Genomic DNA, 16,371 nt, shown 5'->3' on the forward strand with positions numbered 1-16,371 from the left:
TGGGATTATAGGTGTGAACCATTGTGCCTTCTTTTTACTGTGCTTTTCATTTAGGCCATTCCCGGGGCATTCTCTTCCACCATTATCAAATCTCAGTAGGAATCTCATATATCCCCAAAGGGGACCTTCAGAGCGCACACCCAAGCACCCCGTGAGAAGCAGAAACTCCAAGTGACTATGCACTAGGCTAGAGAATGCCTTTCTACCATTCACAAATAGCTAAACTTCGTTTTTTAAACCTGTTTTTAAAAAAGACTATTTTCTCTGCCATCTACAAATCCACAAAAAAAAAAATATTGATGTCAAAATTGACTCCTCATTCCTAGACTTAGTCAAACTCTTGGGGTGATTTATGAACTCCCTTACGACTGAGGATGTGTAACATATCCTCTGGGGAAACTGCCATCGCTTTTCAAGGTTGATATTTCTCTATCATTTCATGCACCAATGTCCCCCAAAATATATGCTTTCTCTGTTCAACAGTTAACATTTTTCTCCCAACATATTCTTAAGTCGGTGGCCGACGGTTTCCTGCGGTTATTCTGTTTGCTGCCCTCTGTTGTCTACTGCAGAGACAGACAATTCTCTGTGTAAAGAAAACACGCCCCCGTCTCTGGAGTTGACATTTTTATTTCTGTTTGCAGTCTGCTCTTACCTAAAGGAGTCAGTCTCTCCTCTGCTTGTGTGCCCTCTAAGATGCCTAATAAGAGTCTTTTTCAAAGACATATAGGGATTCGTTCCACTGGGCCTCTGTTATGAATTATTCATAAGTTAGGGACAAATTGTGGGGGGGGGGGGAGTAGAGCCAGGTCCTCTGTGTCCCACTGACCATTTGTTCCCCGTCTGTTCCCATCAGGAGAGGCCTTAGAACCATCCGTGCCCGTGAGAGGGTCCAAACAAATTTCGAGTAGGTGGGAAGAGATGAGACAGAGTCTCCAAAAAATACCACACAATTTCTTTTTTCATTTTGCGTTTCAAGACAGAATCTCACAGTGTAACCCAGGCTGGCTTGGAATTCATGAATTAGCCTCCCAAGTGCTGGGATTACGGACATGTACCAGCTAAAAAATCACATAGATTTTAACTACCTCGCAGGACTCCTGAATCCCGTCAACCAAATTTCACCTTTGGCAGGTGCTAGGCTCACAGCTCTCGTATGAAACAGCCTAAGAAACACGGAGTATCCCTGGTCCAGTGGGCATTAGCTCTCCTGCCATTCAAATCCCCAGATGTTCTCCCACTTTGTGCGCTCGTGTTTAACCTTTCCGGGTAGAAGAGGATCAATACGAATTCTTCATTGTTAAGAATCGATGGCTGTCCTGTGGCATCATTGCCATCTAGCCTCGCTGAGAAGCCCAGTAAATCTCTCCAGTGCTTTCTAAAGCTTGGTTTGTTGTCTTCAGTGGCTTTCATTTTTAATGCAGATCACTTTGGTTTCTGTTCCCCGGGGGCTGGCAGATAAATCTTGGCAGACATGTTCAGGGTCTACAAATGAGATGCTGGAAAAGGGCCAGCCCACCCAGAATTTAGTTGTAATGGATGAGACACCCCCATGGCTCCACTTAAAGACTGGGCTATTCGTTTCGGTATTTATTGGTGACTACCTCAGGAAGTACCTGGGTGGGAAGTGCCTGGGAGGAAGCTCCCGTGTAACAGAGGAGGCCAAAATGTGAGCCATGATGCAGAAGAACGCTGGCTGACTCAGCCTCTCTTGGAGATAGGCAGAAGGATGTGTTCCTTAAATGCATAAAATAAAAAGAGAGAGAGAGAGAGAGAGAGAGAGAGACATCCTCAGATATTTAGATTCCCTGGATCCAGAAAGTCTACTGGGAAACACCTTTGTCCCACTTGTTTGCGAACCAACTGAGAGATTATGTGCCTGATTTTCTTCCATTAATAAATACATCTATTACCATATTGTTGAGTAGAATTTCCTACTAGGGGTGATCTGTAAATATTTTATGGGAGTTAATGATCTCCTCCTCCCATAGTCCTTTGCGTATAACTGAATGTCCTCTGGAGCCCCCTGACTCTTAAGTTTCCTAGAGGCTCTATCAGAACCCTGGTTTCCATTTGCAGCAGAACTGACTCCTTTTATCTTTGCTTTTTCTTCTCTTTGATCAGTGGACTACGCCAACTATTACCAAGGCCTGTGGGATTGCCATGGTGACCAGCCAGATGAACTGTCCTTCCAACGAGGTGACCTCATCCGCATTCTGAGCAAGGTAAAAACATGGAACATAGGGCTTGAGTCCAAAGTCCATGTTTTCACTCCTGTTAGTATCATTACCATAGTCAGAATAATGGCATGCTGTAATACCTCTCTCTGTATATTACATGGCTCTTCTTCCACACAGATCAAAAGTCCCTTTAACGTGTAATTCTTAGGAAAAATTTTCAATTAAAAATTCAGGTCCAGGAATTATTTTTTCACCTTTAAAAATACAATAAAGCAAATTTAATAGATAGATAGATAGATAGATAGATAGATAGATAGATAGATAGATACAATACTAAAATTATGCCAATCAAAATTTTAATGTTTTCCAAGGACTTATGATACATAAAGGTTACACTATGTACATAATTTATTACTTTGTAATGCTATTGAAAACATTCTGGCTAGGTAAACTAGCTTCTTTTATAGATAAATGAGATGATAATATAATTACCTGTGGGAGGAGGAGTCAGAACCATTTAGCACAATTGGTTTGAGCCAGTGCTGATAAGACCAACCTACTGAATCCAATCCCACACAGCCCAGCTAACTTTATTCTCTTCCTCAGGCATAAGTTAACCCCTAGACACAGCTAGTACATACTATTGTTGGTAGTATAGCAACAGGGCTTTTTTTTTTTTTTTTTTAAGGGATGGAGTATTGCCTGTCTATCATAATGAGGAGAATCTTCCAGAGTAGTAGGCTATAGTTTGAGGGAACTATTCGTTATCACCCTTGTAAAAAGCAAAGCAACAACAAAGACCACACATATTATATAGCCAGACTAAGACAACATGTTCTGTTCCTAAGAGACTTTATCATAAAGGCCTCTCTCCATGTATCCCATCCATATCTACAAACACGGTTTTGAAGTAGGCATAATTTGCTCTTTAATTGCTGAGTATGTGGACTTCACGAAGGAAAAGAGAAAACCCACTGTGTTATTAACACCACGTTTGCTGTTTCTCTTCATTCTATGACTGGTACTACTTACACCAAGGATCTGTTTGTGCTTGAAATAAGCTCCTTTAGAACAGACCAAGGGGTGGACAAAATGGCTCAGTGGGTAAAGGCACTTGCTGCCAAGGCCAAAGACCTGAGTTCAGTCCCAGAGATATGGTGGAAAGAGAGAACTGACTCCCAAAAGTTGTCCTCTGACCTCCACAGGTACACTGAGGCATACACAATCAATCTATCAATCAATCAATCAATAAAAATCAATAAAAAATGAACAGACCAAGTCTGACGCTAGGTGTCTTCCAGTGATTCCAATGAATCAGGCCCCTTTAAACAAAGAACTAGCCAGGTGGTGGTGTTGCATACCTGTAATCCCAGGACTCAGGAGGCAGAGGCAAGCAGATCTCTGTGAGTTCGAGGCCAACCTGGTCTACAGAGCAAGTTCCAGGACAACCAGAGCTGTTACACAGAGAAACCCTGTCTGGAGGGGGAGCGGGGACTAAATTCAGACCTAGCCCTTTGCAGGAAGGTAAGAGCTTTGCAGGCCCGCTGGGTGAGATCACAATGTTCTTGTGATTTCCCCTGCCGTTCTAACTCAGCACCACCCTACTACAATTTCGGTGCAGCTCCAATACACCAAAAATAAATTGGAAGCGAAGAAGGGAGTGGACATTGGCCTGATTGGTATTTCAAATGCCCGAAAGCAAGGTTTGCTGTGTAATAGAATTTGTGTACATTACCGTGCTGGCATTACGGGGTAATCGAGTTATCCACTCAGGTGTGACCAGGCCTCTGTTTGCCCAGAGCCTGCAGGTGAACAAATTAACTGTTTACATTGTCTGGAGGTGCCTGCAGCAGGAGGGGGGTGCAGAGCCAGGCTGGCGGCTGGCCTTCTCTCTCTGTCATGATTATTTTGTTTGTTTTACATGTCTTTTGCCTTTGTTAATGGCTTCTCACTGGGGGTCCCATTCCTCCAGTTAGATCTAAGGGGCTGTGCAGTGACCTGTCCCGCAATATAGAATGGTGTGCGGTTACCATGGCTGTGGTATTTCTGTGAGATGCCTAAGAACCTTAGACTGGTCTTTTAAAATCAACCTCTGTCCCCCCTCCCCTCCATGACAACATGCTAATGCGTGGAGTTTAATTCAGTGAAAATGCCTCGCTGGCTTAATTCCATCAGCTTCTTTCTCCACTGTTCCGGAAGGTTCTAAGTCCATTAGTATTTCTGCCCCCTAAACTGTACCAGGTGCCTCCCTTCCTCATGTTGCTAATCCCTGCAAATCAGAGGAGGAAATGAGAAGGTGGCCGTTCAGGAACGTTCCTTTACGAAGCTGCATTCCGGTTTAACGTCGGCTTGGGGGGCATCTGGGATTGGATTTGCCTTGATTCTATTACCTAACTCAGAGCCCTTGGACAGGAAAGAACCTTAAAAGACCTCCCATCCTAGTTGCTTGTCTCTAAAAAGCACAAACAAACCAATTCGTACAGATAGGAGATTCCAATACCATCCAGAAGTTCGGCCAGTCCCTGCTCTCCGGAACTGTCTCTCATATTCATCCCGCTTCAGCCCCAGCTGGCCTCCTATGCTGGAACCAGCCTACCTCTCATAGCTGGAGCAAGAGAACAAAATAACCCAAATTAAGTTTAGTCCAAGAAAATGATGTCTGGAGAACTCCATATTCCTTTACTCCAAAGGCCAGCCGCACCTTCGCTGGGCAAGAGAAGCCTCTGTCTAGAAACTGGCAGATGTCTGTTTCCCTGGGAAATGTATGGCGCACAGCTATACACCTCAGCTCACCTGGACTTGTTCCCTTACCTGTAAAGTGAGGGAGTCGTTTCCCCCACCCTAGATATTCCCATTCCAAACACAATGGGCCTGGTGTTGCAAAGCTGCATAAGAAATCCACACAGAACTCTCTCTTAGCTTTAGTTACTTGTTCCATTTAAACAGCAAACACTCCATCTACAAACTGTTTTGTCTTCACCCCCATAGGTGCAACTGGTTTAATCCCTCTCTGAGTAAAAGTTATGATGCTAAAGATCAAATTCAGGGCCTTCTGCATGCTAGGCCATGGATATTCTACTACCAAGCTAAATCCCTTTATTAAAGAAATACTGGGCTGAGTGTGATGACATGCTCTTTTAATCCCAGCACTTGGGAAGCAGACACAGGCAAATCTCTGTGAGTTTGAGGCCAGCCTGTCTACATTTTGAGTTCCAGGGCAGCCAGGGCTACATAATAAAGAAACCCTGTCTCAGAAAATATAGGCACTTGGGGGGAGGAAAGACTCTGGAAAGAGTGTCTGGAGGAAGGAGACACAGGGCCTGGAAGGGGTATGAGCAGACAGGAGCAGAAAAATATCAGCTTTTAGCTCTGGGCCCCTGTTGCTCCCTGCTGGGTTTGGGGGATTTGTTTGTTTGTTTTTATTTACTATGTATTGTTGTTTTGCCTGTGTGTATGCCTGTGCCCTCAGAGACCAGAAGAGGGGCTTTAGGTTCTCTGGAACTAGAGTTACAGATGGTTGTGGGTCCTAGGAATTGAACCCGAGTCCTCTGGAACAGTAGCCAGTGCTCTGAACCATTGACCCATCTCTCTGCCCCATAGATAGACAGAAAGATAGATGATGTGTGTGTGTGTGTGTGTGTGTGTGTGTATGTGTGTGTGTGTGTATGTGTGTGTGTGTGTGTGTGTGTGTGTGTGAGAGAGAGAGAGAGAGAGAGAGAGAGAGAGAGAGAGATGATAGATAGATAGATAGATAGATAGATAGATAGATAGATAGGGAACTGCACTCCATAGTTAACCAAATGCCTATCAGCTATCCTGTTCTCAGGCAGGTTATTTATATGACCTTGGAAAAAGTCACTTAAACTTTCAGACTTTAATGTCCTTACCTGTAAAAAGTAGGATAGTTTCTGTTCATAGGGTTGTGACCAGAGAATGTATATGAAGAAGTATGTAGCCCTTAATTAACTACAACTCGTATGTTCTTCTCTGCCTTCCGCTAACACTACACGAAAACTACCCTTGGGTGTTGGGCATCTACTATGAGTTTAATGAATTTTTGGTAAGGTAAGAGCAAAATGAGGGCCAGCAATATGGTTCAGTGTGTAAAGGTGCTTGCCACCAAGCCTCCTACTTGAGTTTCATCCCCAGGACCCACATGGCAGAAAGAAAGAACCAACTCCCAACTCTGAGCTCCACATACACACACACACACACACACACACACACACACACACACACACGAGCTGTGGCGTTCACTTGTGCACACACATATAAACAAATGTAGCTCCAATCTTTTTTTTTTTTTTTTTTTTTTTTTTTTTTAATGAAAAAAGTGGTTCATATACCAAGCATTTCTCGGAAGCTCCGTCAGTTGAGGCACAAAGTTCTCTCACTTGGGTAAGAACACTACCCAATGAAGAGGCCTACATGGAAATCCACCGTGTCTTCTGTGGTTTAGAAATCTCATCACTGGCGCCAGGAAGAGCCTCCCAACTTCTCTTCCTGAAGAGGCCAGAGCCACGCACCCCATCCCACAGCAGTAGCAAGGACCCAGTGAGCAGAAAGCCCTCCTGCTGACCGTAGCTCAGCACATCCGAACATCCTAGGTCGCATGCAGCCTCATACCCACTTAACTCACTGGCTTCCAGTTTGGGTCTTAAAATATATTAGAGGAAGATTTTAATAACGAAGCGGATGTGAACATCCAGCGGATGCTCCTGCACCCCTTTTGGGCCCGGATATTTCTGAACGGCTTTTTTTTTTCTAGTAACTCCCTTCCTCCCTGCCCCCCACCCACCCACCCAGGAGCCGGGACCCAGCTCAAGCCACAGCAGGGTGTTTAACGCTCTTCAGTGGCTCCAGATTGTGGCGCTGGGTGCAGGTCTTCTCAGACGTAACGGATCACTCCTGAGAGCCTGCCTCTCGTAAATTACTTCCCACGATGCCAGCGACCACCGCAGAATCCAAGTTTGAATAGAGCAGGGAAAAGGTGTTTGAGAGGCCTGTTCACTCAGCTGCATTTTAATTTCCTTTTCAATCTTGTCCCAATTAATTTCACAGAATTAATCTCACAGAAGCGAACTCGGCAGCACTGAGGCTGCGGTTTTAGTGAGGCGGTCGCTCTGCCTGCACATGAAATAGGAGCTAATATAAAAATCCATCTGCTGTGTTTGAAATACACGCCGGCTGCTGCTCGGTCCTGTCTGACATTCCAAGCATCAACAGCGGGGGAAAGTGATTTGGGGGTTAGTGGCCATCAGTACCTGGCAGGGGTTCAACAACAGGTGTACTCCAAAAATCCATTCTGTCTGAGCAGCAGGCATGACAGGGCAGGTGCCCAATCACCCTCAGTGCGGTGACACCTTGCCCTGGCTTACCTCCTTGTCTCGGAGGTGGCCTTCGAGTGGACCAGCAACACTACAGCCACTTATTGTCCGTGGGGGGAAAAGGGAAGTAAAATGCCTCCATTTGGGCGGGCAGTGGTGGTGGCACACCTTTAATCCCAGCACTCAGGAAGCAGAGGCGGGTGGATCTCTGTGAGTTCAAGGCCAGCCTGGTCTACAAGAGTTCCAGGACAGCCAGGGATACATAGAGAAACCCTGTCTCGAAAAACTAATAAATAAATAAAAATAAAGATGCTTCTATCTGGATAAGAAAGGTCACAAGTCCCCTTTCTGAGAAGTAACCTGACTTCCAGCCAGCAGGGTCTCTCCCTAGAGAACATTTCCTCTAAATAATATAGGTGTTTCTTTTGCTGCTTGAAATACCACAGAACAGAATGCCCATTGGGAAAATCAGTCTCCAGCTCCAGAAGTGATTTATGTCAGAAACACGAGCTGTCCCACAAATTAAAAAAAGAAACTTCGCAGGATGAAGGGGCCACATACCTTTAATTCCTGCACTCAGAGGCAGAAACAAGCAGACCTCTGTTGAATCTGAAAGAGCCTGGTTCTGGGCCAGCCAGGGACACATATTGAGACTGTCTCAAAAAAACACAAAGAGTAACTTAGTTAACTGGGGGGCTGGAGAGATGGCTCAGTGGTTAAGAGCACTGATTGCTCTTCCAGAGGACCTGGGTTCAATTCCCAGCACCCACATGGCAGTTCACAAGTGTCTATAACTCCAGTTCCAGGGGATCTGACACCTTCACACAGCATATATACAATCAAAACACCTGTGCACATTAAATAAATAAATAAGTAAATCTTTAAAACAAACAAAAAAACTTAGTTAAAACTGGGTAGAAGAACCCACCCCTGACCCTCTGAACTGGTAAACTGAGTCACTTGGCTGCATCTCTGGGGCTCCAGTTGTGTCCATCACCCATGGGTGTTAGAGTCTCTAAGGCCTTGTCCGGGGTCTTATTGAATTGGAAATCAGCATTGGAGTAACAAGTTGGACGTCCCTTAAGGTTGACGCTTACATGATAGGTTAGCCGGGACAGAAAGGGCTTTTCATGGCTCCACCATTGCCAGACTTTGGCCTGTCTTCTTGGATGGTGGGAACAGTTTATCATGGGGCACATGATGTGGGTGCCTGGACTTTAGATGAACCAGGACACCGTCATTTTGCCACCTGGGATGGGACGGCTGTCTCCGGCTCCCGCTGTCTGAATACAGCAAGGCCTGGCCTGGCCTGGCACATTAGAGCTGTGTTAACGGAGTGCATGTTGTAATGGGATTTCAAAAAACAAAACAGTTTTCCCCCCTTACCTCCTCGAAGGACTGCTTAACAATATAGACCATTCTCTTCTCTAGAGCCCGCCCTTCCTCTCTAGGAGATCTGTATATTTTTTTTAAGTCAGAATACAATGATACTTCCTCTTGTAGGTGTGTTTAGTTGAATGTGACAGGAACGCTCATAAAAACCAATAAGTTAATCCCCTCAATTGCTTTAAATGAAGGATTTTATTTATTTATTTATTTTTTAATTCCAGGGCTCTGAGGGAAAAGAGGTGTTTGGTGACATCTAGTGTCCATTCAGGACTTCCTCAGGCGCCATACCCTCTGCCTGACTGAGTGGGGGATGTGCCGAGGTTATTTGGGAGGTAATTGGGGAGTAGGGAGGGAGGGAAATACAGGCCTGGGGCGCAGACTGTCCAAACAGTGTGATGAAACTGATCAATGCCTGTCAAAGAACTCTTACTCACCTCTGACCTAACCAAAGGGGGAGATAGGGGTACGCCACCAGAAAATATCTTTTCGTATTTATAATGGTATGGGAGAAACACAGAAGGTGTCCCCACCACCCCATTTCATGTTAACAAGCAGGTCAACACCGTGCTGTGATGACGAAGATGATGATGATGATGGTATTTTCTCTCATTAATAACCCCTATGGGAGGCTAGCGTTAGGAGGATGGGAATGGGATTTGGGGTCAGCTGGAAGGCAACGGTCACACACCGGTCAAATTCAGTGGAGGCCATTCCTTTCCCCCAGACAGGAACCAATCGTCTAGAACAAACCCTGGCAGCCTCATTCCTTCCAGGTAATTTTTATAAATGAGGGGATACCCATTCCAAGAGAGGACAAAGGGAGAGGGTGTTTGTGTGTGTGCGTATGCATGCACGCACGCCCACTAACAAGGGGCCCAACTGCACACCAGCACTATCCCATTGAATCCCAGCTCTTTATTATAAAAACCTTTTTCAAAGAGAGAGAGGGGATTCAACTGCATTTTTCTCTTTAATCTCCTTATTTCTATACTGTTGTCCTAGTCAGGACCTTTCACTTTCAAAACACACACACACACACACACACACACACACACACACACACACACACACGCGCGCGCCAGTCAGGTGGAAAGTCCCATACCAGATGTTTACATAGAACCATCTAAGCCATGGTGGGCTTAGGTTAATCTCAGAAACGCCTGATGCTTTACAAACTCCAGTGTTAAAAAAAAAAAAAAAAATCCAGCCATTTATTTTGTAGTGAATTTATAACAAATGCTGTTAAAGGCTTCGTCTTTTGACAGAGGTAATAATAAATTCACTGTTAAAGACGGTAGTTTAATTCCTTATACCTCCAATACTGCACAGAATAAACCATATTCATCACTGAGTAATTTTTTACCACATAAATCTTTAAAACTAACCGGTGAAGGCTGTTGAGACTGAAATATTGTGAATTTATTAGATATGCCCATGTAGTATTGGATTCCGAGGTTTCCATTGGAATATATTACAGGGAAAATTTGTGTCTTTAACTGTGGCATCCCTCCATTTCCTGCCGCCAGGACTGTAACAAGCAGCTCCTCCAGAGTCTGCTGCGTGTCGATTAGACAGAGATTTAGTAAGAAACTCCTTGCTAATCTGCCAGAGAGGCTGGATGACATTTCAGTGCCATGCCCTATTTAAAAGGAGTCGCCAAAGCTTTGTCTCTGTGTCATTATGTTCTGAGAAGGAACTCAGCCTCCTTCAACCTCTCCTGCCCGGGTTTCTTGATATCGTATGGATTCAGCGCTCTAACCAAACTCGAAAAATATTGAAGCACATTATAGCCTCATTGCAAACATACAGAGCAGTAATTTCTGTCAGAGTTGTAGGGTTCATTATAGAAGATTTGAGGCAACTGGTGAGAACACAGGAAGCTAGAAGCTGATGATAGCCATAGACGTATGATATTTAACACTAATTAAAAGATCATATTGATTCTCCGAACAGAAATAATAGATGATGTGTTCAGGAAACTTGCTATCTTAAAATTTTTCATATGTCAGGATATATTAAAGACAAATCCTCAGATTTAAACCAAAAAAAAAAATCCTTTTGCCCAATTGTATTAACTTTGAGTAAAGCTCAAATGAGAAAATTTGAGTGAAACTCAATTGATAAATGAGAAAATTCCAAACTTTTCTCCTAATTTACCAATTAAGTGATGTTTAAACTACAACCAATTGGTGGTATCAAATTATATCTCCAGTTCATTAAAGAAATGGTAATATAGTTAAATTTTAAAAGATTTTTTTTTCTTAAAAGAGATACAACATTTTTTTAAGCACAGAGATACAAGAGTTTCTCTGTCCTTCCTAATACCCCATGTTTGGAAGGAGTCTTAAATCTAGAAACTTCCACGGAGCGTTTATGAACTTTATGATTCTTTCTCAAGAAAATGAAACCAAATAGGTTCCGAACCGCTCAACAAAGACTTCCTGGCAGTCCAAGGCAGCAGCCCATCAGGATGACTGCTAAAAGACAGAACTTGGCTGCAAAGATAAGCATAATACCAGCAATTAATATTCAGCATCTCACAGTCTAGTCGAGAGGATGTCTTTTTCTTTGTGATGTGGTTCATAAGCTGAGAGTGTCGGGAGCCAGATTCCTTTCGTGCATGAGGATTAAGGAGAAGAAGAAAAAAAAAAAAAACAGCAACAGCAACCCTCCTCCATCTGTAAATGAATGAACATCTTGATTTTATAGCTATTTGCTTTGTAAAACTGAGGACTGAAACAAAAATTACTGGATGCCTAAGTAACACTTTAATTCGGAATTCATTTACGTTGTAGCTGCATAGTTGTCACAAACCATAATGCAGTATTTAATTAAAATAACAGAAATGCATCTAGATATGTCCTGGGGTAGCTATCACCAAATTATAGTCTGTGCCATCAGTATTTTATTTATGAAATGGCAGATTCTTAGGTGCAACTAGGCTGAGGCAAGAGCATAAACATTTTAAACTTGCATTTTTAGAAAGGTTCCTTTTTTTTTTTCCTACTGCGTCTTTAAATTTTTTCTTCTGTGGTATGGGGGGGGCGGGCGGGTTGTGGGATTGTTTTGCTGTGGATAAAGATCTCTCTTTCTAACTCTTGCTTTTCAACTATTGACCTCTCAAGTCTTCTGGCTGTGAAATCCTGTCTGTTGTCATGGAAAGGCTTGTGAGGTTCACCGGGAGCCACAGCAAGCGTGGGACATCTTAGGCAGAACTTGGACGTGGAACCCGGGAGGGTAGGCTCTCCGTGCCTGTTCCCAAGTCTTCCTTACACCTTTGCCATCCATAAAAGGCGCTTAGAGTTTGCGCGCTCGCCTGCTCTACTCTGTGGATGCTCATTGCAGACGCCTCTCCTTTTCATAAACGCATAGCATCTATCTTGCACGCACCCACCATCTATCTCCTCGTTCCCATCGGCTGTCCCATCCACCTCCTTGTCTGCAGAATTATGTTCAGCAAGGTCCCGATTTATAGGAAATAAATAATGAAAATGGAAGGGACCGGGAAAGATAATCGAAACATTCAAATTGTTATTTTTCACTGTACTTTACACAAACAGAGCATCTGTAAACAGCTAGAGAAGGTGTCGGCTGGTCCCTAAAAAGCAATGCCTCCAGAACATTCTGACCAAGTAGGTCTCTGTCTGCATTGCTTCGTCTGTGTCCCAACTCTCCTGCTCTTTGAGGCTCTGAGATCTGACCTTTTTAAAATGGTAATTCATACCATGTTATTGTTGTCTTCCTGCCTGATTCTTATTTATGCTGCTTATAATAGCATGTTTGTCATCACTTACGCTCTGTATGATAATTCTAAGGACTGTAACACAGAAGCAATCATGACAGTCGCCTTCTTAAAGAAAAAAAACAAAGTCCTGGTGGTTGCAGTATGAAGATAAGCTGAGAATAGTGTCGCAGCCCACTCCTACAGCGAGGGTCTCCTGGAAGGAGGATTTCTTCCACACTTGTAATTATTTTAGCCCCTTTCACAGGTCACATAAAAAGTTAATTTCAATCGCTGCTAATTTCCGTCCAACAAGAGCACAGTACTTTCAACCACCCCAAATAATTGGATTCAAAACAAATTTAGGAAATTGAGTGTGTTAGAAAGCAAATAAAAATATCCTTTTGGTAGGGAGGAGGGTGAATGTAGTAAAAATGGCCTTTTCCCCCTCTCTCCCTTCTTTCTCCTTCACAACTTTGCTATTAAAGTTGCACCTACAGCTAGAAGTTTGTCCGTGAAAAATGGTCATTTTGTTTCTCTGCTCAAAGAATGTTATTAAAATGCTAATTTAAAAGAAAAAGGAGTTAAATATCTAGCGATGGTGCATTCTAATTGCAGCCATAATGAGCTCTCTAAATGTGCATGCCCCTGACACACACAGAGCATAAACAGCAGTAAACAGATCATTAGTACCCGCGTTCATTTATTCTGGCGACCTTACCATGACCCCACCGAGGGTAGGGTGAAAAGCAGGTGGATCTGGCTGTGACACCCCCTAGAGGGATCCAGGAAATGAAGCTATAAGCTGTTGTCATGGAAACGCCTATGTGTGCAGATGATGTAACACACCGACAGGCTGTAGGGCCCCTGCAACTGGGACGTTCGCCTTTCCCTCGCCGGAACAATCTTGAGATTAAATTATTCATTTCTTTAATTCACAAAGCAAAAGGAATCCTAATTTTCTTGGTGATGTGCAACTCTCTCCCATTCATCTAGGGTCCAAAACACAGTGACTTATCCCCTCTTTCTCCAAAACCCACTTCAGCTTCCCATTCTAGCCCCCGCATAGCTGAATCTGGCAAAATCAGGTGTGGAAATGCAGTGGTACTCCAACATTTAACATCTGCATTTAAAAGGGAGAAAATCAAGGAGGTTTCCGCCAAAAATCAAAAATATAAAGTGCCCTTTCCTGATGAGGGCGTGCTGGCCAGGGAATAAATGTAGAGTGCTTTGTTTGGAGTGGCGCAGCGGCAGGGTGAGCCCTGAGAACTGCCAAGCCCAAATCCGATGCCATGAGCCTGGAGAGCCACAGCTCCTAATGAGCGCCTCACCCTAGCAAGGTGCAAGAAAAAGAGAAGAGGACACAAGCAGCTGCTCACCCCTCCCATGCCCAATGGAGGGAATGGAGATTAATAAATATAATTCTTTGGAGAATGATTCCACTCTTTCCTACCCTGTTTTGCACCAAACAACCTCAATAACCTTACGGCAACAATAGAATAACTTTTCTCCTTTTTTTTTTTTTTTCTTTTCTTTTTAAAGGAAGCAGAAAAGACAATCTCTGGAAATTATTTTAAAATAAAAAATCTCCCAGCCTGCACCTCCCCCCCCACCCCTCCCCATTGCACTTTAGATGAACCTGTGATATTGTAGCAATGGCCCTTGAAGTGCAGTGGGGAGGTGATTTAGGAGAATATTAAAGGCAATGTGGAGATTCAAGGCGCCTCTCTCAGGGAGATCTGGAGAAATACGCAGCACAGATGGGCCGAGCAGATTAAACATTTCCGTCACATTGTTTCCAAATTGTGTTGTGGTGCCTGAGGCTGGTACTGCGGTCAGAGCAAAACAGAGCGTTGGGGCTGGGAGCTGCACAGTTTATGGAATACATATTAATATGCCCGTCTCACATGGTATCACAATTCTATCAGCTCTGAGAGGCTGCTGCCTCTATTGTTCCTGAATTCTGCACTCGGCACCTTGGTTCCTCCCGTCCGTAAATGTTTACCTTGCCTGTCCCCTTTCTTCTTCAGGTGAAGTTTAAGTTGTCTGCCACATTCCTGTCTCTCTTTACAAACCTGCTTCACGTTCCCCCTCCCTGTATGGTTTTTCTGTCGCCTATCCTTGCACACACACAATTTTCACACACATTTCCACCCCCACGGCATCTGGTGTGCTCAGACCCTACGTCCCTCCCTGGCCTTGACTCCATGGTCATGTGTTTACACCCTCTTCAAGACATGAGCTTCACATTGAGGCTTAATGTTCCCTCTCCCCCAAGTGCTCCTAGGCCCTCCATATGGAGCACACGTTCTCCTCAGAGCACTCCATTCGTAAGCTGGGATGTGCTCTGTAGCCTTGTCATCCTGAGCGCCCTCCCAGCTTTTGTGGACCACCTTCGGATGCTCCCTTTTTTTATAACACTTATCTCCTCAGACATCCAGGTCCATCAATCTTCAGGAGAGCAAGTTCCCTGAAATGTAACAATAAATAAAACTGGCTCAATTGAAGCAAACTTAATGATTCATTTGTGTTATGATCTATAGACCAAAATTCTGAATAATGGAAAAAAGACAAAATGATTGCCAAGAACCTTAACCACAGTGTAAAATAGCCTGGAGAGGCTGCCAAACTACCTGAGGTTTTAGCCAAGGGCTGGGCTCCAATCTTTCCAGTGTCACAAAACCACCAGCTACCCAACCAACCATTTCCTTTTCCCTTCAGGAAAAATCTCCTCACAGAACTATTTGTGCTGAAAAATGGGTATGTCTGTCTTTGGCAAACAATTCCTGTTCCCAGCTTTCTTCTTCCAGCCGATGGGAATTTGCTGAGTTAGACCCCCTCAATTTCTCTTAAAACTTAGGCTATCTCAAAGAAAACATCCTCATTCCCAAAGCTGGATTTTAGGAGTACAGAATTTGTAGGCCAATCCAGAATGTGTGTGTGTGTGTGTGTGTGTGTGTGTGTGTGTGTGTGTGTGTGTGTATGCTGGTCTTGGAATATACAATCTATGCTGCTTAGGAATTCAAAGTTCACATCTTTACTAGTGATAATATATGGTAAATGAGCACTATTAAGAGAAATAAGCAATCACAAGTCAATACTTGATTGGCTTTTCCCATGCATATATCAAGCACTTATTGATCCTTCGTGTCCAAGGCTGATTGATTGTTCTCTTGAAGAGGAATTCTCTTACTTACAATGATACAGTGAACTTTGACACTTAAGAGAGTAAACTATGAGACATTTTCAGGGAATTCCACAGAAGCTTGAAGACCATTTTGATGTGCAAAGAGGGTCTTTCTCTTAGGAACTCACCCAAGACCCCCAATCGCAGAACCTTCTCAACAGAACCGACCGTGTTGGAAGGCTTGTTCCAAATGCCACAGAAAGCTCCGAGAGGGCACCACCCCTTTTAAGTGACAGTGAAAATGCTGGTGCCCCAGGACAGGAGCAGCTCAGTCAGTCGGTCGGGAAGGAGGAAACAGACTAATGGGAAGGACTCATGCCTAGAAGACTCAGCGAGTGAGGGGCATTCCTGGTTCTCTTCCGTTGTATTTTTGTTTAGCGAAGTAGATGTCCATCCTAGGACAGAGTACAGACCTAGGCCCCAAAGTCCACTGTATTTTCCTCTAGAGTGCTGTTTGTAAACTGTGGAGGGTGTGTAAACCCTTTGAGAATCTAATGAAAAGCCTAAGCATAAGACACACATATACATTCACACAAAATTTTAGGCCAATTTCAAGAGTTCAAAAAG

General features: G+C 43.9%; 1 protein-coding gene across 1 annotated transcript in view; it reads left to right on the forward strand.

The window, feature by feature from the left end:
- The window catches only part of Skap1 (src kinase associated phosphoprotein 1), a 295,682-nt gene that overhangs the window by 266,705 nt on the left and 12,606 nt on the right, over positions 1-16,371 (forward strand). The window contains exon 11 of the mRNA XM_059271622.1: positions 2,125-2,225. Coding sequence (XP_059127605.1) covers positions 2,125-2,225 — 101 coding nt within the window. The remainder of the gene's footprint in view (positions 1-2,124; positions 2,226-16,371) is intronic.

The sequence above is a fragment of the Peromyscus eremicus genome, chromosome 8a, assembly GCF_949786415.1.
Source record: "Peromyscus eremicus chromosome 8a, PerEre_H2_v1, whole genome shotgun sequence".
In the NCBI taxonomy this organism is placed as follows: domain Eukaryota; kingdom Metazoa; phylum Chordata; class Mammalia; order Rodentia; family Cricetidae; genus Peromyscus; species Peromyscus eremicus.